Consider the following 23892-nt stretch of genomic DNA (forward strand, 5'->3'; position numbering starts at 1 on the left):
ACATGTCATATTAGAATACTGACTACTGAGTACTATTCAGGTTCTCGCTGCTATCATAGAACAGATTGATAGGTACAGGTACGTGATATCACAGTTCCCTGGTGTCAACTCGACGGACAAACAAACAAATTGGCAGCACGTGATATAAACGTCACCGCATTCGTCTCCATCCAATCAAAATGGATTATTTCACTTCTTCCCGCTATTGTCCTGTGGCTGATATTCTGCCGTCCAGAACGTGCACCGCCACCCGCTGACGTCGAGTCCAACGGATCTGATCTGATGCAGATCTCTGCTTGATGTACCTCTGGCCCTCTGCTTGAACAATCGAGTTCGACTTCTCACGGTTCTCACTGCAGTTCATTGTCATGGTTGCATTGTTTGTCATGTTAAGTTCTCGTATTGCTAAGTACCACCGAAACCTGCTTGGCCAAACAATGCAATTGAACCACCATTGTTCCACCAGAGTTTCCTCCAACCTGTAGTGCACATCACGAGCCTCCACCAACTATTGTTCTTGTACATGCTCTGCATGAGTAGAGTAACTCTTCTTCCAAATCTTCAGCCTTCTGACGCCGATCGAAGCATCACGCGTCTCGAATTTTCAGTTCAATTGGCTTGTCCTTTCGCTCTCGTCCAATATTAACATCTCCCCCATTTTGCAGAGCATCTGCATCGGACTGGACCGAAATTGCAGCGGTTGATCACCCACTTATCCTTGGTCGAGCTTGTCTTCTTCATTATAATGGCTTCTCCTCAGCGCGTTCACTGTCTGAACCTCAAAGATGACGGCTCGCCAAATATTGGCGGAACGTACATATGCCTTCCGCCGCCGACAACACCCGCCTACCACCTGCGCTTTTCGATCCAAGGAACAAGCTCCGTCTGCCAGCGTGGCAGCTTGTGGTCCAATATACCAGGCATTGGGGAGACGTTTCAGCGGGACCAATTCCGGGAGTTCAAGTAGGTTTTCACATCATATGGAATTTTGAACAGGGCTAACCTGTGACATAGGTTGGATCCTGACTTCAACCGCAACATTGAAATCGACTTCACCATCACGCAGCCTGGATCTTTCTCCTATTACATTACCTATTCACCGTTGCCTTTATTTTCTCTCGGCCCCACGGAAGCGTCAAAACCCGCCCGAACGCCCGAATATTATATCGATGTCACCCCGGCGCTCACACTTCGGGGAAACCCCCTACCTTTGGACTCACTTTCCATCATATCGTGTTTGTCGAAGTTCATGGGCCAGTACCCTTCCGATTGGCAGAGCCATCTTGGTGGGATCAGTGCCAGGGGGTATAACTGCGTCCATTTCGCTCCATTAATGAAGCGGGGCGAGTCGAACTCTCCCTACAGCATGTACGATCAGCTCGAGTTTGACCCGGAGTGTTTCCCCCATGGGGAGGCCGATATTGCTGATCTGGTTAAAACGATGCATGATGACAATGGCTTGTTGACACTCTGTGACATTGTCTGGAATCATACTGCCAACAATAGTCAGTGGCTCGAAGAACACCCTGAGGCTGGCTACAATGTGGTCACGGCACCGCACCTGGAGTCGGCTCTGGAGCTGGATAATGCGTTGCTCGACTATAGCAAATCGCTACGAAGCCTTGGAATGCCCACTGAGCTCCAGACGGTGGATGATTTGCTCAGTGTCATGGAAGGAGTGAAGACTTACTGTATTAGCGGAATCAAGCTATGGGAGTACTATGTCCTCAACCGGGATCGTGACGCCGATGCAGTTGTCAACGCATGGGTTTCAGGCAAGGCAAGCATTTCCAAATCGATAACCAGCAGACCTGGGTATAGCCAACCTGAGCTGCTCAAGGATCAATCTTTGAAGTGCAAGGCAGATTGGCTCATTGACAATTGCTTGGAAGGATCCGATCGCATGGGAGAGCGATTTCGACGTCGCATCAATCCTCAGGCAGGCGCATTTTTTCTGAATGCGCTCAAGGGCCGCTACGAAAATGGGAAATCCGAAGCAGCTGCAAAGGAGGAGCTACTCCAAGTCACCGACGACGTGAAACTGATGGTTGATGAAGTTAATCTGCAGTTCTACAAGGAATACGACACCGATTGCGCCGAAATTATGGAACAACTCTTCAACCGAACCAAATATACGCGTCTCGACGACCACGGTCCGAAGCTTGGCCCGATCACTCGACAGAATCCACTGATCGAAGCTTACTTCACTCGCTTGCCCCTGAATGAGACAACCAAGAAGCACGATCTAAAGTCCTTAGCCCTTGTCAACAATGGATGGATTTGGGCTGCCGATGCCTTACGGGACCACGCCGGGCCAAAGTCTCGTGCTTATCTTCGGCGAGAAGTGATCGTATGGGGAGATTGTGTCAAACTCCGATATGGCAGCGGCCCGGAAGACAACCCTTACCTCTGGGATCGCATGGCGCGATACACACGGCTGATGGCCAAACATTTTCATGCGTTCCGCATCGATAATTGCCACTCCACTCCGATCCACCTCGCTAGTTATATGCTGGATGAAGCTCGAAAAGTGAGGGAGAACATCGCCGTGTTCGCGGAATTGTTTTCGGGGTCAGAACAGATGGATTCCCTGTTTGTCCAGCGTTTGAACCTCAATGGTCTGATTCGGGAGGCTATGCAGGCATGGAGTACTCAAGAAATGTCCCGCCTAGTCCATCGACACAATGCACGACCTATTGGAAGTTTCGACGTCGACGATATCGTGACAAATGACCGGTCCAATGGACTACAAAATGGCACCACTTCCAAGCGAGAGACCGTTCGGACCGTTAGGGCAAGCACTGTGCATGCGCTGTTCATGGACTGCACCCATGATAACGAACCCCCAGCAGAGAAACGCGATGCTCGGGACACATTGCCAAATGCCGCCCTCGTGGCTATGTGCGCATGCAGTACTGGCAGCGTGATGGGTTACGATGAGATTTACCCAGCTCTCCTGAACCTAGTGTCTGAAACAAGGCTCTATGGCTCGCCATATTCGACAAAAGACGCCATCGCCAACATCAAAAACGTCACAGACGGGATTGGTGCATGCAAAGCTATATTCAACACCATTCATACGCTCATGGGCACTGAAGGATACAATGAGAGTTTCATCCATCACGACCAGGAGTATATCACAGTCCATCGAGTCAAGCCTCAAACACGCGAAGGGTACTTCTTGATCGCCCATACTGCCTATCCTGGCTCTAGCACAAACAATGGGAATCTGGATCCTGTGAGACTTCCCGGAACTGAAGCTGAGATCGTTGGTGCCTGGGTCTTGGAAGTTGACAGTTCTGCGGAAACGAGGAGGACTACGCAAGCGGACACAAAGGTCCTCCGGGGATTGCCTAGCAGCGTGACTGAAATCTCAGACGTCAAACTCGAGAAAGACGGCTACGATTGCTTGATACATCTTCCACCAAAGTTCCCGCCTGGCAGCGTTGCATTATTCAAAACGAAGATGCCAGCGGCCAGTCGTGCCCTCATCGTGGCCGACGTGGGTCCTCAAACAAATCTCGAGTCGTATATGACATCCGACGCTGCTCAAGCCTTTGGATCGCTCTCATTGTGCGAGCTCAATGTGGCGTTGTATCGCTGTGATGCCGAAGAGAGAGATCTTTCTGATAGATCCGACGGGACATACCAAATTCCTGAGGCAGGAACTCTCGTCTACGCTGGCCTCCAAGGGTGGTGGTCTGTATTAGGACCAGTCGTTCGCGACAACAACCTTGGCCATCCAGTTTGCCAGCATTTGCGTGAAGGTGACTGGGCAATGGACTACATTGTGTCACGGTTTGAAAAGCTTTCCAACCAGAGTGGATTGCAAGGCCTTGTCAGCGTCGCAGCATGGCTAAAGAGCAGATTCGCAGCGATCAAAGAACTTCCAATGTTTCTTCATCCACGATACTTCGCCATGGTCATACGGACAGCATACCACGCTTCGATTGATCGAAACATTTCTCTCCTGAGCAGAAACATTGGCGATGCTCAGCAGTTCGTGAAAGACCTTTCACTCGTTTCAACCCAGATGACAGGTCTTGTGAATAGCGCAAGTCTCTGGCCCAATAAAGCGGTACCATCCATGGCCGCCGGACTTCCACATTTTGCTTGCGACTGGGCTAGATGCTGGGGTCGAGATATTTTCATATCCATGCGAGGGCTGTATCTCAGCACTGGAAGATTCGACGATGCCAAAGAACACATTCTTGCATTTGCCAGTGTAGTCAACCATGGGATGATTCCCAATCTACTCTCTGGTGGTCGGCTTCCACGCTACAACTCCCGAGATAGCGTGTGGTTCTTCTTGCAGGGCATCCAAGATTATTGCACGCTTGCGCCAGAAGGACTGGGCTTGCTCGAGGTTGAAGTCCCAAGGAGATTTCTACCCTACGACGATACCTGGTTTTCACACGATGATCCCCGCGCGTATAGCACACGGAGCACGGTTCGAGAAGTTGTCCAGGAAATCATGCAACGACATGCATCTGGACTCCACTTCCGAGAGTACAACGCCGGTCCGGACCTCGATTCGCAAATGACCGATGCTGGGTTCAATATCGACATTCAAGTTGACTGGACTAACGGTATGCTCTTCGGCGGCAATCAGCACAATTGCGGTACTTGGATGGATAAAATGGGAGAAAGCGAACGTGCAGGATCCAAAGGGGTGCCTGGGACACCACGCGATGGTGCCGCAGTGGAAATCACCGGTCTCTTATTCAGTACGCTTGCTTGGCTTACTCAACTGCCAGCTGCGAAGAAATTGGCCACCAACGGGGTTGAGAAACCTGATGGATCGACAGTGACGTGGTCTGAATGGGCCAAACTGATCAAGGACAATTTCGAGCGTTGCTATTACGTCCCATCGAATGAAAGCGAGGACCAAGGCCACGACGTGGAGCCTGAGCTTATAAACAGGCGTGGAATATACAAAGATCTTTACCGTTCCGGAAAGCCGTACGAGGATTACCAACTTCGACCCAACTTTCCGATCGCCATGGTCGTGGCTCCCGACCTTTTCTCTGTTTCTCATGCCATTTCGGCCCTTCATGCGGGTGATCAATATCTACGTGGACCATTAGGTATGGCAACGCTGGATCCAGGGGACCTAAACTACCGTCCATACTATGTCAACAGCGAGGACAGCGACGATTTCGCAACAAGCAAAGGGCGGAATTATCATCAAGGTCCCGAGTGGGTTTGGCCACTGGGTTTCTTCCTTCGAGCCCTTCTCATATTCGGATTGGCAGAAGTGGATCAAGTAGCTGCAAAGGAGAACTGGAGTGACGAGCGACGACGAGAAAAGCACACGGAGGTGTTTCAGCAGGTCCATCAACGCCTCAAAGGGTGTCGCGCTGCAATTCGGGACGATGGGAACTGGTGGAAGGGCTTGACAGAGTTAACGCAAAAGGGCGGCGAATTATGTCCTGATTCGGTGAGTTTCTGTGCCTTGCTTGACGACTTCCAGTGGATCACTGACCAGATATGCATAGTCGCCTACACAGGCCTGGTCCGCTGGGTGTTTGTTGGATCTGTTCCAGGAGGCGCGAGAGCTTGGAATTGACTCTTGATTAGCACCGAATGAAAAGCAAGATGGACGGCCTGGCACGCCTGGATAACGGTTGCGTTACTGTCCCTTAGCACCATGTTCATCGGCTTAAGGAGCGATATGCTTGAACGAATTGTTTTGTACTGTACATAGAGGAATAGAGATACTTAAAAAAGGTTTATATTTCAATTATTAGAGCCACCTTCGGATGAACGCTCTGTCGAGGCATATATATATCAGTAGGTTTTGCGTGGAACAAAATGCGCCATGAACCCTTCACAAAGACACACACTGCGGCCAAGCAATGCAATCTAGCATGACAGGACCCTTCTTCTATCTGCAACAGGTAACAACAACAACGTCGGAGATTGAAGAAAAACTTCAATTATGCTGTCGATACTCCGGAAAGCACGATTAAAAGACAAGGAGCTTCGCGTGCTAATCCTTGGATTGGATAACGCTGGCAAGACGACTATTGTGAACCATCTCCTGGGCAAGGATACGTCGCAGATATCTCCCACACTTGGGTTCGTCATTAGCACCGTCGACTGGGATGGATATCGAATCAATATTTGTATGTAAACACTATCGGCTATCAGGGTTTAGCTAACTGTTATTTTCCTAGGGGATGTTGGAGGACAGAAGACGCTGAGAACCTACTGGCGGAACTACTTCGAGCGAACGGATACATTGCTTTGGGTTGTCGATGCGACTGATGAAGCAAGAATGAATGATTGCCGAGAAGAATTGGCAAATTTACTAGTTGAAGAAGTACGGCCAACCTCTTTATGCATCTTGATTATCGACATCAAGGACCGGGGTGGTGAAAATCGAGTCGTTATTCTTCCAAGAATGCTGACATCCAACGCGTATAGCGATTGATGGGAGCGAGCCTGCTCGTCGTGAAGAATAAAACCGATGTTCACGGGTGTTTGTCTAATGATCAAGTACGGGACGTGAGTAGCAGGTCCATCCTTTTTGTCGCTTTAATGATTCATGGAACTGGCAGATTTTGCGACTGGACGACATTCGCACCCACCGATGGTCAATCATGGAGTGTAGCGCTATGACCGGACAAAACCTCCCGGAGGCCATGAACTGGGTACTAGCGGATGCGAAAGAGAGGCTGTTCTTATTTTGAGCACCCCGTGTTCTTGAAGGACCACTACAAGCGTCTACCCGGTGCTTGCTGGAGAGACAAGACATAATCAAATTTACTCCTACGGGCGGCAGAATACGAAAGATGGCAGGGTGCAGTCTATGCAATTTCCGTGTGGTATCTTATGCTATCAAACAGAATGTCCCGAGCCATCATTCATCCTCTACTCGCATGGCATGGTCATCGGTCTTCATGAGGCTTAGGTATCTTTCGGTTCGATTAGATCAGGGATCTGCTGCGGCTTTATCTTACCCTCAAGGATATCTGTATCCGAAATCAGCATTGAGAATCAAACGGACCATGATGAGAACTAGAAATACTTACTGTAGACTGCCGTGAAGAGTGGGAAATCGGCTTCCATTCCTTGCGATTTCAGGAACGCGTTGACTTCTCTCGCGGTACTGATCCCCTGGAGTTTCTGACCGTTCAACTCCTTCTCCTCAATCTCTTCCACAGTCATTCCCCGTTCGAGCGCCATCTTCGCGCATCGGAAGTTTCGCCCGCCCATGCAGCTAGTCACCACATCGGCAACCCCGCATGATTCTTCGGTGAAAGTCGTTGCCCGAGTGTGGTGGGTTGTAGAAAAGAAGGCTTGGCCAAACCTCACCATTTCAAGGATGCCGACGCGCATGACGGCAGCTTTCGCATTGTCGCCCCAACCTAGTCCATCCACAAAGCCAGCTGCGAGAGCGATGATGTTCTTTAGCGCACCCCCGAGACTGACGCCAGCGGTGTCCGATACCAGACGGACGTGGAAGTACGGTCGGTGGAACAGTTTCTTCATCGTTTCGTGCGTGAGAGGGGGATAGTCGGCAGGGAGGGCTTGCAGTTTCGTTTTGGACGGCTGAGCTTGCTTCGAGGTCGCTGAATGCAAATCACCGAGATCGGTCGTCACCAGATTCACTTGCGAAGTTGATGGCGAGCCTGAAGGCGAGGGCTGTCGCGAGTCCATGGCTGGAGGATCGTAAGCAACCGTCGTCTCAGAGTACTTCTCCATTGCGATTTCCGTAGCGATGTTGGCTCCAGATAATGCTCCGCAATATATGCCCAATTCCTCTCCAATTTGATCGCTGAGAAGGCGAATTCCACTTTCGGATACTTCGACGCCCTTGATACATGAGATCCCCCGTGCAAACGGCAGTATTTTGCCCCCCAATAACCGGCAGATTTTAGGGATGAATTGATGAGGCAGGTTAAAGATCAGGATGGAGGAATCCTTCACTGCGTCCTCGATCGAAGGGTTGGCGACAACATTCTCGGGGAGAGCGATGTTCGGCAGGTATTTTATATTCTCATGTAACTGGTTCACCAATTGTGAGAGTGGCTGCGGCTTGCTGCAAAGTTCCGAGCTGGCGTCGTAGTGCTTCGAGGATTTTGGAATCGATACTTCTTCTTCATAGACCCACATCTGGACAATGGGCTCAAAAAGGTTGGGATTCTCTCTTGTGTTTTCCGCGACCACCTTGGCAATGGTCGAACCCCTTGAATACAGTGAGTACCGGATCATCCTGCTTCTCTAGAGCCCTGGACGTACCAGTTTCCCGAGCCAACCACCGTGACCTTGTGTTTCTTTGCGTTTCCCCCGAGCGTGGCCATGTTTGCGACCGTTATTCTTCGAATTCCTTGGATCAATGGTCGGTATAAGGTCATTCGCTTGACATTCGCGGCGAGGGATGGCGAAGAAGTTCGACTGAGGGATTTGGATACTTTTGGAGGTTGGTGGCTTGTCGTTTGTCAAAGGAGATTCGGAAGGGTTTAGGTCAGAGGTTGAGGACAGTAGAACGGAACTAGGTAGTATTAATGATTCATAGCCTCCTTGTTCTATTCAAGAATTCCTGCTTCCAGGTGGTGAGTGAGAGAGAGGGGAGAGGGGAGTAAAGAATGTGAGGTCATCTGGGTTGGAGGAATTTGGAGAGTGGAGATCCTTATTCCTTGCTTCGTGCCTCGTGGAGCTTCATCGGTCCACGTGCCACATTTCCACTTAGTTACCGATTCAGTATTGACGTGTATCCAATAAGGAATACTCTATCACTATATCACTTCGGTTAAGTACAGGTAGTGATTGTGTGCTTGTGTGCTTGAGTTCATCTATTGTACCCGCATCTATCCAGTACATGACCGGACCTTCATTGTCCCATCTACCCAAAATTAAGCTTTCTCGCAACCTGCTCTCCTCTCCCATCTCCATCTCCAATCTCCCCTCCTCTCCGTTTCAAATCTTCTCCAACCTTTTCCAGCCCCCCGCCTTTCTTCGGCAACGCCTCCTTTTTGCTAGGTCGGGGGTTGGTAAGCCACCACTCGTGCTGCAACACCTGTTTCGACGTTGCCCTCTTGTTCGGATCCAGCGCAAGCATGGAGAGTAGGAGGTCAATTCCCTGGCCGCCTATGGTTCCGAACAGGCCCTGAAGCTGTTGCTTTGGAGGGGGCGGATTGACTGCTTCCGAGGATATGGCAGCGTATGCCTTATACCCATCAAGCATTTCAACGCCCGGCCAAATCTGCTCTGTCGGCGTACCGAGAGCCTTGCAAATCAACGTGACTTGGTCCATGTCCGAGCCTCCAGGAAGATAAGGGGTTCTCAGAATGAGTTCAGCGAAAACACAGCCCATTGACCAAACATCGACGACCCCACTGTAATGCCGAGCCTTGAAGAATAGTTCCGGAGGTCGATACCAGCGTGTGATGACGTTGTATGTCATGTTGAGATAGGGATCCGAGAACGAACGGGATAGACCAAAATCGGCCAATTTCACTTCTCCGTCCGCCGCTATAAGCAAGTTGTTCGGTTTGATATCGCGATGGAGCACGAAACTCTCATGACAAAACCAGACGGCTCGAGCCAACATGTTCATCCATGCTTTGATGTCTGCAAGACCGTAGTGTACGGATTTGGTGTCGCGTATGACACCTTCAAGATCGCCCAACGGAAGATATTCGAGAACAAGGTTCAAATTTTGGTTTTTGGAGGAAAAGACGGAATGTAAGGCGATGATGTTCGGATGTGAAAGTTCCTGTAGGTACTTGACCTCACGGATGGCGTCGAATGACAAGCCATCTCGGAATTCGGCGTTGACCTTGATCTTTTTGATGGCCACGAGTTTGGAAGGGTTGTCGCGGTGATGGCCGTGATAGACGATGGCATATGTTCCTTCACCGAGTTTCTTTCCTGATCCCAGGTCAGAAGCGGGCAGGCAATGGATATGGATGGACCAACCTTTGACATACCTCCGCCTTTCCTCCTCATTGAGCTGCTCGGATATGTCCGTGTTGATATTGGAGCTTTGCGTGTTCGCGACTAGCGAGTTCGAACCGGCTGGATTGCTCGTAAGCATGGTTAGAGGTCGAGGTTTAAGGCTACCATTTGCTCCAGCGGATGGCATGGTACCAGGAAGAGGTGATACAGCCATGGTAGATCTCCTGGAAGATATCTAGCCAGATAAAATTCTGTAAGATCTTCCGTGAGGTCAGTTTGGTGGAAGGGGTTGAAGCCTTGGAGAGACAGCAGTTGGATCTATCAATCATCTATCATCCTATCCTCCAGCAAGGAGCAGCAGCTCATTTACCACGGGTTCCATCACTCTAGCTTAGACGCCCAAATGGCGGATTTAAGCCTTCGCGTGGAAATGATCTTCCATTGTAGTTGTCCATTGTGTTCTTGGTAGTGGCGGATGCGAGGGAGAGATGTCAGATGCTATGTGAGGGAAAGCACGTGCCTTTCCTCTAACAACGCCAAAATTTCTGGAGAGTTCACGACTTCACCTCTTCACCAGTTCATCCTAATTGATCCGGATGACTTGATTACGGGCACCTACTTCATTTACATACCACCCTCCACAGTTGATAGCTTGACAGTTGGATCCGAACACCGTCCATCTCCCCATTCTTCCTCATGTCGTGGATGTTTGGGTCCAAGTTCCGTCCGCTTAAGCAGGCTTGCGCCATCTGCATCCGCCATTCTTCGACATCGAATCGCCTTCTATCCCGACCTATTCCACCCCCTACGCCATTCGTACCCGATGTCGCAACCTTCCTAAAAGTCATCGGTCGGAACCTGTCCGCTCACTCATCACGAATCCCGTCATGGGATGCCCTTTTTACCTACTCCTCTTCCCAGCTTCGCGCTTCTGGGATTGAGCCCGCAAGGAAGCGGAAATATCTGCTTTGGTGGAGAGAGCGCTTTCGACAAGGCCGGTACGGTGTCGGAGGCGATTCCAAATGGGTTGGCGAGGATGGCGAAGCACATTTGCGGGTGTTCGAAGTCCCCATGCCCCCCGAATGGCAATCCAAAGACTCAGCGCTCGCCACGGCCACCCGCACGGCTGGTATGAGGAAGATCGCAGTGAATGTACCTTTTGGGACGGCGGACCAGGATACGTGCCCGGTTCCACTGGAGGAAGCTCCGCCAGTCGCCTTGACGAAAGTTCGAGGAGCTCATACCATCTCTGGCCCGTTCGTGGAGCCCTTAAAAGGAACACAAGGCATGGGTGCCCGATTAAAGGTGCAAGAAGGCCTATGGGAAGTCAAACAAGGCAGGAAGGTGGATGGTGGAGAGCGGAGGAAGGCCGAAGTACGAGCCAAACGGAGGGCTGCAGAACGAAAGGCGGCTGGACGTTGAATTAAGCGACAACGTATCGAGTACAGTTGAAGGATAGGTTGCCTTGCAATGAAGCGAGAGCATTTCAAAGGCGCATGGTTAGTTTGTATAACAGGCATATTCGGGATTAGTCACGTCTACTTGTCATTGTCGGGACTGCAAGTAGGTTAATAGATTCCGGTTGAACTCCTATATAGCGACAGCGCTATACAATTGAGATTAAGGTTGATTGCTGCCCTATAGACATTGATAGATGAGGCGCGTTCCCAGATCTATGTCCAGAGTTTCTGAACCCAAGAGATATATTTGGGGCCTCTCGCTGGCTTCGGTGGCTTCTCCTCGGCCAAAACCTGGTCCATGCCGGTGGTGAGGTCCGTTTCAGCTGGATTATAAGCCCAAGTGTCGTTCCAGGCCCAAATAAATCGGTGCCCGAAATAGATGGCCAGGAAGATCGGGATACCAATATATGCAGTTAGGAACGAGCTTGCGCTCCAATTCTGGGGCCAGAACACGTGGAACCCATTGATCAAGGTCAGGAACCCGAATGACCCCAAGGCAATCCACGAACCCACTGGCTGAAGCTTCGAGTGAAAAGGCAATGCCGAGTCGGGGACGCCTTGCACCGCACAGGCCTTTCGGAAGCGTAGTAAGACAATGCAGCAGCACATCCACGATATGAAAGCTGACGTGTTCGTAAGGTTGACGAACCAGTTGAAGACCACGGCCGAATTGTCACCGACGTTGAGGTATGACAGTGCGCAGAAACAGCTGGAGGCTATGAGAGCCATGTAGGGAACGCCTTTCTTCGTGCAGGTTTTAAATATCTTTGGCGCATTGCCAGATAATGCCAGCGAATAGAGCGATCGACTCGACAGATATAGGAAGCCATTTCCAGACGACCAAGCGGATATCAAAATGCCGGCATTGATCACGCTATCAAGAGACTTGATGCCAGCATTTCGAATTCCCACGACGAAGGGACTGGCACCAGCTCCAGCGCCGTCCGAAGTGATCGCCGGATCATTGCTCGGGCAGATCACACTCATGGCCAGTACCGATAAAATGTAAAAGAAGACCAAGCGGAAGATGTAACGCCTTGCAGCAATGGGTAGATTTCTCCGCGGCGATTTCATCTCACCCGCGGTCACGACCATCATCTCTGGCGCAAAGGCGAAAGGGAAAGCGCTCAGCACAAGCGTCGAAAGCAGTGCCAGGAACCGTCCAGTGTCCCCGGTTTCAAGATATTCTTTGGCAGCTCCAGGCTTTTGCCAATACCGGAACCCGAGCCGGTCGTGGCTAGGTCCACCACCAAAGAAGAGGACGACGGACATAATGAGCAAGCCAAATATCATGATGACCTTGATCCCCGCGAACCAGAACTCTGTTTCCCCATAGTACTGAACAGGAAGGGCATTCAAACCTATAATGATAACGATAAAGATGGTGATCCATACTGCGATGTGGACGGGGGAGTTCCAGTACTGGATGACTAGGGCTGCGGCGGTGATCTCATAAGGAACAAGGATGCCAAGCGAGTAGAAATATAGCCAGCCCATAGCGAAGCCCAAGGACCGGGAGACATATCGGTATCCAAAGAGGTTCATCGAGCTTCCAGGGGTGGGTAGGAACGCCGCGACCTCAGCAATTGCCGTGACAATGCAGTAAATGAGGAATGAGACGACGATGAAGCAACCAAAGATAAATGCAGGACCACCTCGTGCCAGGGTTTGACCGGTCCCAACGAACATACCTGTCAATGTCAGTCCTGTTCGCCTGCACGACGCCTGGATTAGAACTCACCCGTTCCAATTGTCCCTCCCAGTGCGATCATCTGCGCATGACGCGACTTCAGTCCTGAGAGCGTTAACCATGGACATCACCAAATTACTCCATGATGGAGAAATACCTCGCTTCGTCTGTTCAAAGCGTGGATCGAATATCTCGCCGGCCAAAGCCTCGGGATCCGCTACAGAACCCTTTCGTTGTCGTAGGGTTGCATCTGTGCCTTCCCCTTCATAAGGAGGCAACCCCTTCTTGTCACTCCCTCCATTCCCACTATCAATTTCGATTTTTTCCATGGTAATCGGGTTTTGGCTGGAAAGGAGGTTTGGAAAATCTCCTTGTTGCAGGCTGCCGGAGACAGCGGGCAGCCGGGATCTTAAACGAAATGCGACCCACGAGGGGGGCGTTTATGATTCTATGGATGTGGTATGTAGGACGGCGATCAGGCATGGGCTCTCCACAGTCGCCAGATACCTCCCGAGGTGGCGGATGGGCACGAGAAATTCAACATGGTGCACCTGGTTAGCCACCTCGATTAGGAATAGGTCGCGCGGCACTTTTTGGTCCTCTATCGTAAATTGCCGTTCGTATTTCTCGGCAATTGGCTCATGAGGATTTCATCAGCAAGCGTCGAGATAAGTGCGAAGGAAGATCAGACGGCGGCGTTGGCAGCTTCAGAAAAACGGGTTCGCCGTTGCACCGCGTCCCGCTAAGGGACAGATGGAGTGACGGAGGTTTAGTGGGAAGTGGGGGAACCAGGGACAGACAAGCTTTGACATTTTAAGAGTTGAGACTAAACAAGGCTTCGTTGAATAGCAACATGCGAAATGACCGAAGTGGCGTCATTAGATATTGCTTGGCTAAGCGCTTGTCTGTCTTTCGTTCGGTATACGACATCTCAATAGGTAGGTGGTTATATTGTTCCGTTGATGCTGCAGCATATCATCCACACTCTGATGCCGGGCGAAGTCACCGTCACGGGAGAAAAAGCGGCATTTCCGAGGGCCCTTGCTTCCACCTCCCTGGGCCCTTGGCCCCTTGGAGATCAGAGGATCATCAGATGACCATCCGCAAGTAGCAAATACGGTAGCAATCCTGCGAGTGCTGCCGAATGGTGATGGACCAGCACCCTCAATCACCGAGCAATTGTTTATACCTCCACCACAAATTCTCCGGAATCCCTTCACGAAGGACATTCTCTAGTCGTCCTTTGTCGTATTCTAAGTTCTCGGCCTTAGTGCTCTCCAAGATGTACGTGCACACGGTCGCGACCTTCAGCGGCGGCTGTCGCAAAACCGAAGCTACCTTCGCAGGCTCCATCCCCGATACGTGCCATAATACATACGCTCGAAGCGCAGATCTGGACGATTTCAACGTCTGGCCGTTGGGTAGAGCATTGGAATAATTAGATATCCAATCGTCAGCCGATTTCAATTCAGCGCCAACGTGGACATCTTGCCGGACGCGACCGTTGGGCCCCGATGGCTTTGCATTGTCGAATGGCTCGGGGGGGAAGGGTGCGACCTCTCTATCAGCACAGCCCCGAACCTTGGATTCGCAACGAGCATCACTATCCCCATCTTCCGATTCCTCGACCTCTTCGTCTGACTCGGGAAGTGGGATATTCGCGGGCTCGAGCCCCTCTGGCAATTGAATTGGGAGGTTCAACTCCGCCAAATGTGGCCTCGGTGGGCGAGGATCCATTTTCATGCGTCTCGCCTCCAATGCATAGAACAGTTGAAAGCCCGCATATGCATCGGACGCGGCGTAAGTCGCCTGTTCAGAGCTCAACGGCTCTTTCCAATTGCTTGTCCGTACATCTCCTTTGTGCAAAGGCAATCCCATGATATCCTCCACTTGATGGGAAAGACTGACTAACCGTTTGTTGACGAGTTGACGCGAATCCACTCCGAAAGTAACCAGACGGTAAATGTGACTGAGTTCAAACAATCCCTGCATCTCTACGTTCAAAGATTTGGCTAAACGCGTACTGTCTCCTCGAATGTTGACTCCGGTCTTGATGATCGCAGGATTTTCCAGGATGCCCTTGAGCACCGGTCCGATCAACTCTTCGGCCGTCTCTCCTCGATGCAATGCAATGTGAAAGAGGCCGATATGGTCCTCGCAAGCTAACTGGATTAGCGCCACATTGGCTTTGATACCACTGGAAGGCCCTGCCCATAGTTGCCATTCGATGTCAAACCCCAGGACAGGTTTCGTGGCGAAGAGTGTCGCTTCCCTCTCCGTCGTCTCTCTTGAACGGCAATAATGCACCAGGACGGGCTGGCCTTGGGGTCCTTTGTAGAGCTTGTGCCGCCAATACGATTCAGACTGCCCAGCCGGGGCTTCTTTGGACTTTTGGAAATCTTCTTCGGGGATCACAAAGGTTAGGGCAGGTAACGTGTTCTCTGTCGCGCTCGTATCAGCGTCGCCATCCGAAATCGGATTTTCCGCACTCAAATTGCCAACGCTCCCTGTACCGAAATTAAGAGCATCAGCACTACCTGTTTGGCTGCTGCCGAGAGGATGCGAGGGGGGAAATCGATGCGGTGCTATGATAGAGTTGGTATTTGGACCACCATCACTTGCTTTATGAGCAAGCGAGTTGTCCTCCCTAGAACCGTTCTCGGCCGAGTCTGAAAAATGGCCATTGCATGAACCGTTCAATTCAGACGAACCAGAATGGCTGTTCACATGTCGACCAGGGTAAAGTTTATGGAATGTGCGACGCGGTGTTGCGTCCGTGGAGGAAACCTTCGTGCTCGGCAGCTTTTGCGTAGGCCTCTTCGGTAAGGAATGAATATTCTCCGGGGTTCTGCCGTCTCCCGTGTTCGCTTCTCGATTGCGAGCATGATCGTGGACGCTTGATCCGCGGGTGGCCTCAGAAACCTTGGGCGGACCTGTGGACTGCTTCATACGTGATCGGGATCGGGATTGGGATACTTTATTTGAGTATGATGTACTCCTGCACTCTTCCGATGCTGGACTCGCTGTTTCATCTCTGACACCGGAGAATGCTTGCATGGGCGTCCACTTTTGAAGTTCACTATTTCCGAAATCGTCTCCTTCACCCGCATGCTCCACAGTAGCTTCTCGGCCTAGCTCAGTCGATCTGTCCTTGGATGACTTTCTCTGGCTCCTGCGCGATTCTGCTTTATTGTTACGACCTTGCCGCGCCGCAACAATATCCGGTGAGAGACTTGCGCCGTCGGAAGCACCAAGGTGGCCTTTACGTTTTGTCGATGGCGCTGATGCAGCCCTCGGCGGGGAAATATATGGATACAACTTTCCGTCGCCTCGTCGATCAGGGGATATGCGCCGGAGGTGATTGTCGAGGTTCCTCTTGGTCTGCCGGAACATGTCTTCAAGTTCCAATCTTAGGTTAGCCGCTTCATCGTCTAGCAAACCTTCCTCTTCAAGTCGAACTGCTCCCATATACATCTTCTCTCGGGAGGCTTCATAACAGTCACGAAGATCTGCCGTGACCATTCCCAGATTGTCCAATGAATTCCCTAGCAGCTCGAGTGGTTCACGAAGTGGGTGGCCATCTGAAGAACGATGGATCGCACGCTGCAAACTCTTTTGAATGTCTCGTCCTGATATTAGAAATCTTCTGGAACGCGCCAACACGATTCTTAAGCGGACATCTCTGACGGTTAAGATCTGGTCGCTTAGCGTGCCACTGAGGCGAGCCCGTGTAAGCAACGTCATGCACACAAACGTACTCCGTTGCATCAAGAAATATAGGTCCTTGGAGTCTTCGAAAATCGTCTTCACCAAGTTACGGACAGGGCTTGAGCCACACTGTTCGGCCAAATCCATTAGCTGTGTTGCTGATTCCACAACTTCCTCGGTTGCGTGGTGAAGTGCACTGCTCCTCACATGTCGCTGGTAGTACTGGGGACAGCTCGGGAGCTGATATCGACCCAGGTTGGTTAACATCCTGGATCTATGGGAGTCGAGAGTAAACTCAGAGCGCATAATGCTAGATTTCTTCAACCAGCCCACAAGTACTCGTTTGGATTCCGAGGGTAGCTGGCAGCGGAGGAAATCTTGCATGGCCTGACAAAGAGCGGAATGGGAGGCGAACATGTTAGTGTAAAACTGCCGGTATGCTAGATAGGACGTCTGGGGGGTGTCGTCAAGTGCTGGGGGGAGAGCCGGGTCATCTTCCCAGGAAATATCGAGTGATTCCTCTCTCCGCAATAGTGGCCTCAATTCCAATTCGGTTGCCAGACTCCCGAGAAGCTCGCGTTGGATATCCTCCAATTCGCGTATTCGAAGCGCCTGATCGGTATGGATTCTCGATGTAAGTTGATCACTATAATCCCTGCCATCGGACATCTTTTGTAGGAAACCATCGATCTTTTCCCTTATGATCCTTGCTTGTCTCTCATCTTCTGCCCTCTCGGCTGCCTCTCGCATTGCAGCTTCTCGTGCTTCGGATCGTACCTCGACAGGAGATTGGGAGATGCCTTCTTCTACGCGTTCTTGAGCAAAGTGACGGTTGTGAAACTGTAGCTGACGCAATTGCAAAGTTGTTACTGCATCCTTCTTCTTCTGCTTGAATGACGCTAGAATGTTCTCAATCTCCTTCGAAATAGCTGTTATGACCTCCACCATGGCATCCAATTCAGAGTCGAGATTCATTAAAGGCTGGAGACCTTGTTGAAGGCGGGCGTTGTATTGTTCCCGAAGATATTCTTTCATTCTCTCCTCCTCTTCTTGCTCTCTCCTCTCAATTGCCTCGGCCTCTGCCTTGCGAGCTTCTTCTTCTTGTTGTTTTCTCCTCTGTATTGCATCTGCTTGGGCTTTGCGCAATTCTTCCTCTTGCTTCTCCAACAATGCTTGTTTTCGTTCTTCCTCCGCTTTCCTTGCATTCTCCGCTGCCACCACGCTTTTTAGCCGTTCATCGGATGAAATAGCCCCTTTTGGTGGTAATGGTTTGACTGGACGATACGCCCGTGGAGGGGGAGTACGGGCTGAGGCGAACCGGATACCATCTGTCGGGTTCCAAGTGCTAGTGTCGCGTTTTGTTTGGATATTATCCGCGAATACAATCCCTCGAGCAGAATTCCACGTCTGGTTTCGAGTAGGATGGGACTTCGCACAACTGCGTATTAGAAGTTAGTACATGTTGAGAACCATATATTAACCATTGAGACAGGATAGCAACCATTGCGCGTTTTCAGCCATCCCAGGCTTGATGTAGGAATAGCTCCTTGCCACCGCAAGGCTCCGAATCGATAACTGAAGGGTACAAGGAATCGACACTTGTAGAGGACAGATGGAGATCGCACCAGAGGTCCGGTAGATAGTCATCACTTGCCTCCATTGCCAAAGGTGCCAGGTACTATGTAGGGAGACGCGTAGGGAGAATGGCTAGTAGTATATTAGAAGATGCGTAAACCGATGACGCAAATGTAATGCGAGTAATCCGCATGATACCGAATCCACACCCCTCTGATAGAAATACTAGATGTTATGGTGATAGACATCGGCGACGTGAGGTAGAGTAGGGAGATTTAGTACCTCGGGGCGGCTGTGGCTTCTGTGGCTGGTGTCGTAATTAAGGGGGGTTTGTTCACAAATTTCCATTCATCCTGTCCCTCTATCAATTGAAACTATCAATTGAAACCTTTCTACAGAAACAATTTTAAGCAAATCCAGAACCGCAATTGGTCCCAAACCCTCATCCATAGCCATCCAGCTGCTCACGCCATGAAGCTCCTCACCCTGAATTTCGTGTCCTGTGCACGGAAAGCCTGCAAATCCAGCACTTCCTCTTTTCCACTCCATCCCCGTGATGCAGAGCTGGAACTGGTCGAAATGGAATTCAATCCTCAATTCCTCCAGAATATGCTCCCAAAGTTAGAATGGGAAGCATTGCAAATTATATGCAATGAGGTGCGCAACCGCTTCTCCATCTGCCTTGAATCACTGTTCACATCTGACCCCGATATCTGCAGCTTGCGCTACCTACCCTCCCATCCTCGACCCCAGCTGCGTCCGATCTCTTCGAGTCTGGAGGCGAAGGTAGTTCACCGGCTCAACCGACTCAGGTTGCGAGGGACCTTCACAAACTCCTCCTCGAAACTACCATCAGAGAAGGTCTTTTGGTCTGTTCCAACTGTGGTCACGAATATGCCATCAAGGAAGGCATAGCAAATTTCTTGCTGCCTCCGCATTTAGTTTGAATCTTCACATCCTATTCCAAGCGCGGAATGATTTTTCAGCCCATATATCTCATGTGAGATGTCTCCTGCGATCGCGGCATTACATCTTCGACTGGAGCCTGCTATTCTCCCCTAGATAAACGCAGGACCCGCCCTGAGAGTGTCTCTTCAAGCCGCTTCAACAAGTAGGGTCAATCACGGTTTCACGGTTCAGTGGGGATATGCCGTTAACCCCGCACAGTTTATTGCATCAAGCTTGCCAACTTGACTCCATTCCTGTCCGCTTAGGCTTGGAATGATGATTGAATGGCAGTGAAGTGGAGTTCTGGTATGCAACCACGATGTTGACGGAGAGACCAGTCACAAAGGAGCAACATCCGTGCCATATCTAATGTTTTAGGGGGAGTCTGGGCTATGGATCTGCTTGATATTTGAATTCTGGCTGAATGGAACGGTCACAGACGTAAATGTTACGCAAGACATGGTATCACAGCTGTCTCAATAACATGGCGCAATTACTTATTGAATATTGTTACGATGTACAATGTATGCGTATAGTCGCTAGACTTCGCGTGATTTAGATCTATGATAGACCTCCATCACCGGGAGGCAATTCTCCGGTGCTGACACATCTAAATATTCTATCTCGAGCGCCATGAAATGCTTCACATGAAAAACGACCGTTCCATAAGTTTCAAACCCTCGTCTATTATGCTGCAAGGGAGTTAGCGAGGGAGTCGAATTTAGAACCCAAAGACTCACATTATCGGCGCACTAATGCCCACCACTGCTTTCCACTCGGCCAAGTCGAGCGGAACGATGCCGAAGAGCCCCTGGAGGAATGGTGTATACAATAGCGCAAAATGGAGCGCCATCGACAGAGTGATGGCATAGACCAACATCATGTTCTTCCAAAGAGGGAGGGTGAGAAGCGACTCCGATGATGACAAGGCATTCACCGCGTTGAACATCTCGATCACAACCAAAATTGAAAGGGACATGGTCGACGCGGATTTAGCAGGACCGGACATGAACATATCGCAACCGATCTCCGGAAACGCTGTTGAGCAGCGATGGAAGTTTGTCTACATAGTCAGCGTTTTGAAGATTTGGAAGGGAAATATCACGCACCAGTTGATGAAATGATATCTGGGGGCCTGCTGGGTTGTACATGAACCACCATGCATATCCAAAAACAGTCGCCACTCCGACATAGCTGCCGATCACGAGGTATCGGAAGAACAGCCAGCCGCTAATAAGCGGCTCATCCCGTTTCCGAGGAGCTCGTTTCATCACATCGTGATCTTTCGGGTTGAAGCTCAAGGCCGTTGCTGGCAAGCCATCGGTGACAAGGTTCACCCATAGAAGCTGGACCGGGATCAAAGCTTCGGGCATGCCCAATGCCGCCGTGATGAAGATGGAGACGACTTCACCAATATTTGAGCTAATCAAATATCGAATGAACTGCTGAGTGTTGTTGAAAATGGCCCGACCTTCTTCGACTGCTGCCTCGATCGTGGCAAAATTGTCGTCCGCGAGTACCATGTCTGCTGCCAGGCGCGCGACATCAGTCCCACTACCCATCGCGACCCCAATGTCCGCCTTCTTGAGTGCTGGGGCATCGTTGACACCATCACCCGTCATGGCAACCACTTCCCCGGCAGATTGGAGGAGATCAACCAGCTTGGATTTGTGTGCCGGTTCCGTTCGGGAGAACAAGGACGCACGTTTGGCAGCTATGAGCTGTTCATCCTCAGATAGATCATCAAATTCTCGTCCTGTGTACGATTTCCCTTGGAGATCTTCAGCTTCCCCGAAGATCCCGATCTGTCGGCATATCGTCTCCGCGGTATTTTGGTTGTCGCCTGTAATAACCACCACACGAATCCCGGCGTCCCTGCATTTTTGAATGGAGGCTTTGACTTCAGGTCGTGGAGGATCTAACATTCCGACTAGGCCGATCAGTGTCATTCCCTGTTCCAACTGCGAGTACTCCTTGGTGGTCTTTGCGGACTTGGTCAAAGGATTCGAGCCCACATCGTCTACCATAGCCACAGCGATGACCCGTAACCCTCGGTTTCCGTATTCGACAATCTCAGAGGTAATAAGCTTTGCCACCGTCGCATCCAAAGGGGCAATGGTGCCATCGTGCCCTCGGAACACTGACGTACATCGCTCGAGAATCGACTCCGGGGCTCCTTTGACCAGCAGACGCTGCTTTTTCCCACCGTTCACAAGAACCGACATGCTTTTCCGGTCACGAGAGAACTCGTAGGTGGCCAGTCTCGAAGCGTGTTGCTCGTAATATTTGCTGTGATAGTGAATCCGTCCTTCCGCCGATACCGATGCTCGTCGTTCGTTGTACTTGGTGTCGGGAGATCCAATCTTCTCGGCCAGAACCCGGAGAGCTCCTTCGGTTGGTTCGCCAACAATCCCGTACGTTCCCGATCGAGATTCGTACGAAACCATCGCATCATTGCACAAGGCGATCGCCTCGGCCAGTTGCGCCAAGGTTGAGGACGCTGCAGGGTGAGTGATTTGCTTCCCTCCACGTCTGAGTGCGCCCTCCGGTGCAAAGCTGGTTCCTTCCACATCGATTTCGTCGAGACTTCGGCCGTTTGCACTGACATAGACCACTTTATTCACACTCATTTGGTTCGTCGTGAGTGTGCCCGTCTTGTCGGAACAGATGACACTGCAGCTTCCAAGAGTTTCGACACTTGGAAGCGATCGCACAACAGCATTCTTCGCTGCCATTTTGCGGGTTCCTAGGGCAAGACATGTCGTGATTACGACCGCCAGACCCTCCGGAATAGCCGCCACTCCAAGGGACACCGCAATCTGTTGTTCAAGTTAGCGTGATCACAAGAGAGGCAATATAAGACCCACCTTGAGATAATAAATCGCACCCTTGGTCCATCCACCATGACTGGGGTCGTTGAAATGTCGGATGTTGATTAGCCAAACCAAGATGCAAATCACGGTGATGACCTTTGCTAGCATGTCCCCGAAATCGTTCAGCTTTTCCTTGAGAGGTGTTGGTTGGCTGATTTGAGCGGTAATGCTTTCGTGGATGTCCCCGATGGCTGTATTTGACCCGGTCAGGACCACGATTGCAGTCGCATGTCCCGTTGAGATTGTTGTGCCCGAGAAAAGCATGTTGACTTGGTCCTGTTTAACAGCGTTCGAGTCTTTGATGACAACATTGATTTTCGAGACCGATTCCGATTCTCCAGTGAGGATCGATTGATCGACGGAAAATGCGTTAGAGTGGACGGCTAAAAGGCGACAATCGGCTGGAATGCGATCCCCAACAGCCACGGAAACAATATCGCCCGGCACGAGATCCTCAGCGCGAATGCGGTGCGGTGTGCCACTACGAATCACCTTCGCTTCGTTGGCAGAGTATTCCTGAAGTGCAGCGATTGCCTTTTCCGCAGAAGACTCCTGCGATACGCCGACGATCGCGTTCAAAATCAAGATGGTCAAGATCTAATGAATAGCCGTCAGTCCGATCCGTCCAATATACGCGACAGTGGGCAAACTCACTACAACGGGATCAACGAAAGCGGTCCAATCGCCATCTTCCTCGAATAGTGCGAGCACGAACGAGACGGCCGCACTACCCAGCAAAATCAGGACCAATTGATCTTTGAATTGTTCCAATATAAGCTCCCAGAGAGGGGTCGGCGGATCTTCAGGAAGAGCTGCGATAAAAGTTAACTCTATTCCGAGATCAGTTCCCGTCCTCACGTACCATTTCTTCCATATTTCTTCCGTTGTTGATCCACCTGCACGTCCGATAACCCCTGATGCTGGTCTACCCCAAGCTGCTTCAACACTGCGGCCGAGCTTTTGGCATAGGCCTTCTCAAGATCGAACCCGGCGTTTCCGTTCATGTGGGCGGTTTTCTGGACATCCATTGCGACGAAACCGAGGGCGGGGATTGAATTGACGGGTAAGCTCGCAAGCCTGAATCACACGAAGAGCCTCTATCGTGTTGGCCACTGCATCGATCAGGGCAGTTCTTATCAATGTGGGTGGAGGAACCGATTTTGTAGGCGGTCGGTTCAAGTGGACACGTAATGAACGCGGTTTAACGATGGCTTCGTCGGTGCTTTGGGGCGACGTGGAATGGACGGAACAAAGGTCGAAAAGTCCAAGCGAACAAGTAATGATAGAACGCGGAACTGGATTTGAACTAAGTATCAAGGTGATGTGTCCTTACTCTAGAAATAATCCACAGCTTCAGTTCCTGCGTGACAGGGGATCGGATTGGACTTTGGAGGGACATGTGGCTCAGGCGGGGGATGTGGCTGAACATTCCTCCCGCCTCCCCGCCTCCCCGCCTCCCCGCCTCCAGTCCGCTCCGCTCCGCTCCCTATCACTGCACTCCACCGCAGTCCGGCCACTCCAGTTCCCCCTGCCTTGATAGTCGCCCTGAAGGTCCCGCGGACTACTGTCAAATATGATAGATCCCTAATGAAGCTACTGCCGGGTGACTAGTTGACCATTATGATATTCTTCGTTCATGTCCAGCTATTTGTATGTTAAATCGCTATTATGTTCATTGTTTCCAACCCCTTAGCAGGCTCCCGTGCTCGACCCGATCGTTCCTCCTTGCGCC

At 50.9% G+C, this 23892-nt stretch overlaps 9 protein-coding genes across 9 annotated transcripts; 4 read left to right on the forward strand and 5 right to left on the reverse strand.

Moving 5' to 3' along the window:
* The first annotated feature begins 311 nt into the window (after positions 1 to 311).
* P152DRAFT_479814 (uncharacterized protein) lies at positions 312 to 5755 on the forward strand. The gene is made up of 3 exons (XM_033681734.1): positions 312 to 963; positions 1015 to 5440; positions 5499 to 5755. The coding sequence occupies exons 1-3, from the start codon at positions 746 to 748 to the stop codon at positions 5574 to 5576; spliced, it is 4722 nt and encodes a 1573-aa protein (XP_033537613.1). The 5' UTR covers positions 312 to 745; the 3' UTR covers positions 5577 to 5755.
* A 186-nt stretch (positions 5756 to 5941) lies between these two features.
* On the forward strand, positions 5942 to 6923 carry P152DRAFT_505693 (ARF/SAR superfamily; the record flags this gene model as incomplete). The annotated part of the gene is made up of 4 exons (XM_033682449.1): positions 5942 to 6128; positions 6180 to 6325; positions 6430 to 6510; positions 6564 to 6923. 4 exons carry the CDS (start codon positions 5942 to 5944, stop codon positions 6693 to 6695), a joined length of 546 nt encoding a protein of 181 aa, XP_033537614.1. The 3' UTR covers positions 6696 to 6923.
* P152DRAFT_471344 (glycerol-3-phosphate dehydrogenase-like protein) lies at positions 6913 to 8309 on the reverse strand (the record flags this gene model as incomplete). Its single annotated transcript, XM_033681058.1, has 3 exons — positions 6913 to 6977; positions 7038 to 8194; positions 8248 to 8309. 3 exons carry the CDS (start codon positions 8307 to 8309, stop codon positions 6913 to 6915), a joined length of 1284 nt encoding a protein of 427 aa, XP_033537615.1.
* Positions 8310 to 8851: 542 nt separating this feature from the next.
* Positions 8852 to 10120, reverse strand: P152DRAFT_471345 (kinase-like protein; the record flags this gene model as incomplete). Its single annotated transcript, XM_033681059.1, has 2 exons — positions 8852 to 9879; positions 9928 to 10120. The coding sequence occupies 2 exons, from the start codon at positions 10118 to 10120 to the stop codon at positions 8852 to 8854; spliced, it is 1221 nt and encodes a 406-aa protein (XP_033537616.1).
* A 350-nt stretch (positions 10121 to 10470) lies between these two features.
* P152DRAFT_455708 (uncharacterized protein) lies at positions 10471 to 11610 on the forward strand. The gene has a single exon (XM_033678844.1). The coding sequence runs from the start codon at positions 10603 to 10605 to the stop codon at positions 11326 to 11328; it is 726 nt and encodes a 241-aa protein (XP_033537617.1). The 5' UTR covers positions 10471 to 10602; the 3' UTR covers positions 11329 to 11610.
* On the reverse strand, positions 11454 to 13808 carry P152DRAFT_203910 (AAT family amino acid transporter, variant). The gene is made up of 3 exons (XM_033674362.1): positions 13214 to 13808; positions 13108 to 13161; positions 11454 to 13057 (listed from the first exon to the last, which is right to left on the reverse strand). The coding sequence occupies exons 1-3, from the start codon at positions 13383 to 13385 to the stop codon at positions 11580 to 11582; spliced, it is 1704 nt and encodes a 567-aa protein (XP_033537618.1). The 5' UTR covers positions 13386 to 13808; the 3' UTR covers positions 11454 to 11579.
* Positions 13809 to 14220: 412 nt separating this feature from the next.
* On the reverse strand, positions 14221 to 15414 carry P152DRAFT_390404 (ribonuclease H-like protein; the record flags this gene model as incomplete). Its single annotated transcript, XM_033676042.1, has 1 exon — positions 14221 to 15414. A coding segment is annotated over one exon (1194 nt), but the record flags the coding sequence as incomplete, so codon positions are not given.
* A 3313-nt stretch (positions 15415 to 18727) lies between these two features.
* On the forward strand, positions 18728 to 19637 carry P152DRAFT_411352 (adoMet-dependent tRNA methyltransferase complex subunit Trm112). Its single transcript, XM_033676968.1, has 2 exons — positions 18728 to 18996; positions 19059 to 19637. Exons 1-2 carry the CDS (start codon positions 18811 to 18813, stop codon positions 19284 to 19286), a joined length of 414 nt encoding a protein of 137 aa, XP_033537620.1. The 5' UTR covers positions 18728 to 18810; the 3' UTR covers positions 19287 to 19637.
* A 17-nt stretch (positions 19638 to 19654) lies between these two features.
* On the reverse strand, positions 19655 to 23525 carry P152DRAFT_455710 (calcium ATPase). The gene is made up of 6 exons (XM_033678845.1): positions 23023 to 23525; positions 22815 to 22972; positions 22155 to 22757; positions 20397 to 22106; positions 20028 to 20350; positions 19655 to 19979 (listed from the first exon to the last, which is right to left on the reverse strand). The coding sequence occupies exons 1-6, from the start codon at positions 23186 to 23188 to the stop codon at positions 19931 to 19933; spliced, it is 3009 nt and encodes a 1002-aa protein (XP_033537621.1). The 5' UTR covers positions 23189 to 23525; the 3' UTR covers positions 19655 to 19930.
* Between the last annotated feature and the right edge of the window lie 367 nt (positions 23526 to 23892).

The sequence above is a fragment of the Eremomyces bilateralis genome (assembly GCF_010015585.1).
Source record: "Eremomyces bilateralis CBS 781.70 unplaced genomic scaffold P152scaffold_3, whole genome shotgun sequence".
Classification (NCBI taxonomy): Eukaryota; Fungi; Ascomycota; class Dothideomycetes; order Eremomycetales; family Eremomycetaceae; genus Eremomyces; species Eremomyces bilateralis.

Bases quoted from the DNA above. Each gene is read 5' to 3' on its own strand.
- P152DRAFT_411352 (XM_033676968.1), top strand. From the start codon at position 18,811: ATGAAGCTCCTCACCCTGAATTTCGTGTCCTGTGCACGGAAAGCCTGC. The intron at 18,997-19,058 runs GTGCGCAACCGC...CGATATCTGCAG, and splicing joins TGCAAATTATATGCAATGAG to CTTGCGCTACCTACCCTCCC.
- P152DRAFT_455710 (XM_033678845.1), bottom strand. From the start codon at position 23,188: ATGGATGTCCAGAAAACCGCCCACATGAACGGAAACGCCGGGTTCGAT. The intron at 20,351-20,396 runs GTGCGTGATATT...CTGACTATGTAG, and splicing joins AGATATCATTTCATCAACTG to ACAAACTTCCATCGCTGCTC. The intron at 19,980-20,027 runs GTGAGTCTTTGG...ACTCCCTTGCAG, and splicing joins GGCATTAGTGCGCCGATAAT to CATAATAGACGAGGGTTTGA.
- P152DRAFT_455708 (XM_033678844.1), top strand. From the start codon at position 10,603: ATGTCGTGGATGTTTGGGTCCAAGTTCCGTCCGCTTAAGCAGGCTTGC.
- P152DRAFT_479814 (XM_033681734.1), top strand. From the start codon at position 746: ATGGCTTCTCCTCAGCGCGTTCACTGTCTGAACCTCAAAGATGACGGC. The intron at 964-1,014 runs GTAGGTTTTCAC...CCTGTGACATAG, and splicing joins GACCAATTCCGGGAGTTCAA to GTTGGATCCTGACTTCAACC. The intron at 5,441-5,498 runs GTGAGTTTCTGT...AGATATGCATAG, and splicing joins GCGAATTATGTCCTGATTCG to TCGCCTACACAGGCCTGGTC.
- P152DRAFT_203910 (XM_033674362.1), bottom strand. From the start codon at position 13,385: ATGGAAAAAATCGAAATTGATAGTGGGAATGGAGGGAGTGACAAGAAG. The intron at 13,162-13,213 runs GTATTTCTCCAT...TAACGCTCTCAG, and splicing joins CTTTGAACAGACGAAGCGAG to GACTGAAGTCGCGTCATGCG. The intron at 13,058-13,107 runs GTGAGTTCTAAT...TGACATTGACAG, and splicing joins GGGAGGGACAATTGGAACGG to GTATGTTCGTTGGGACCGGT.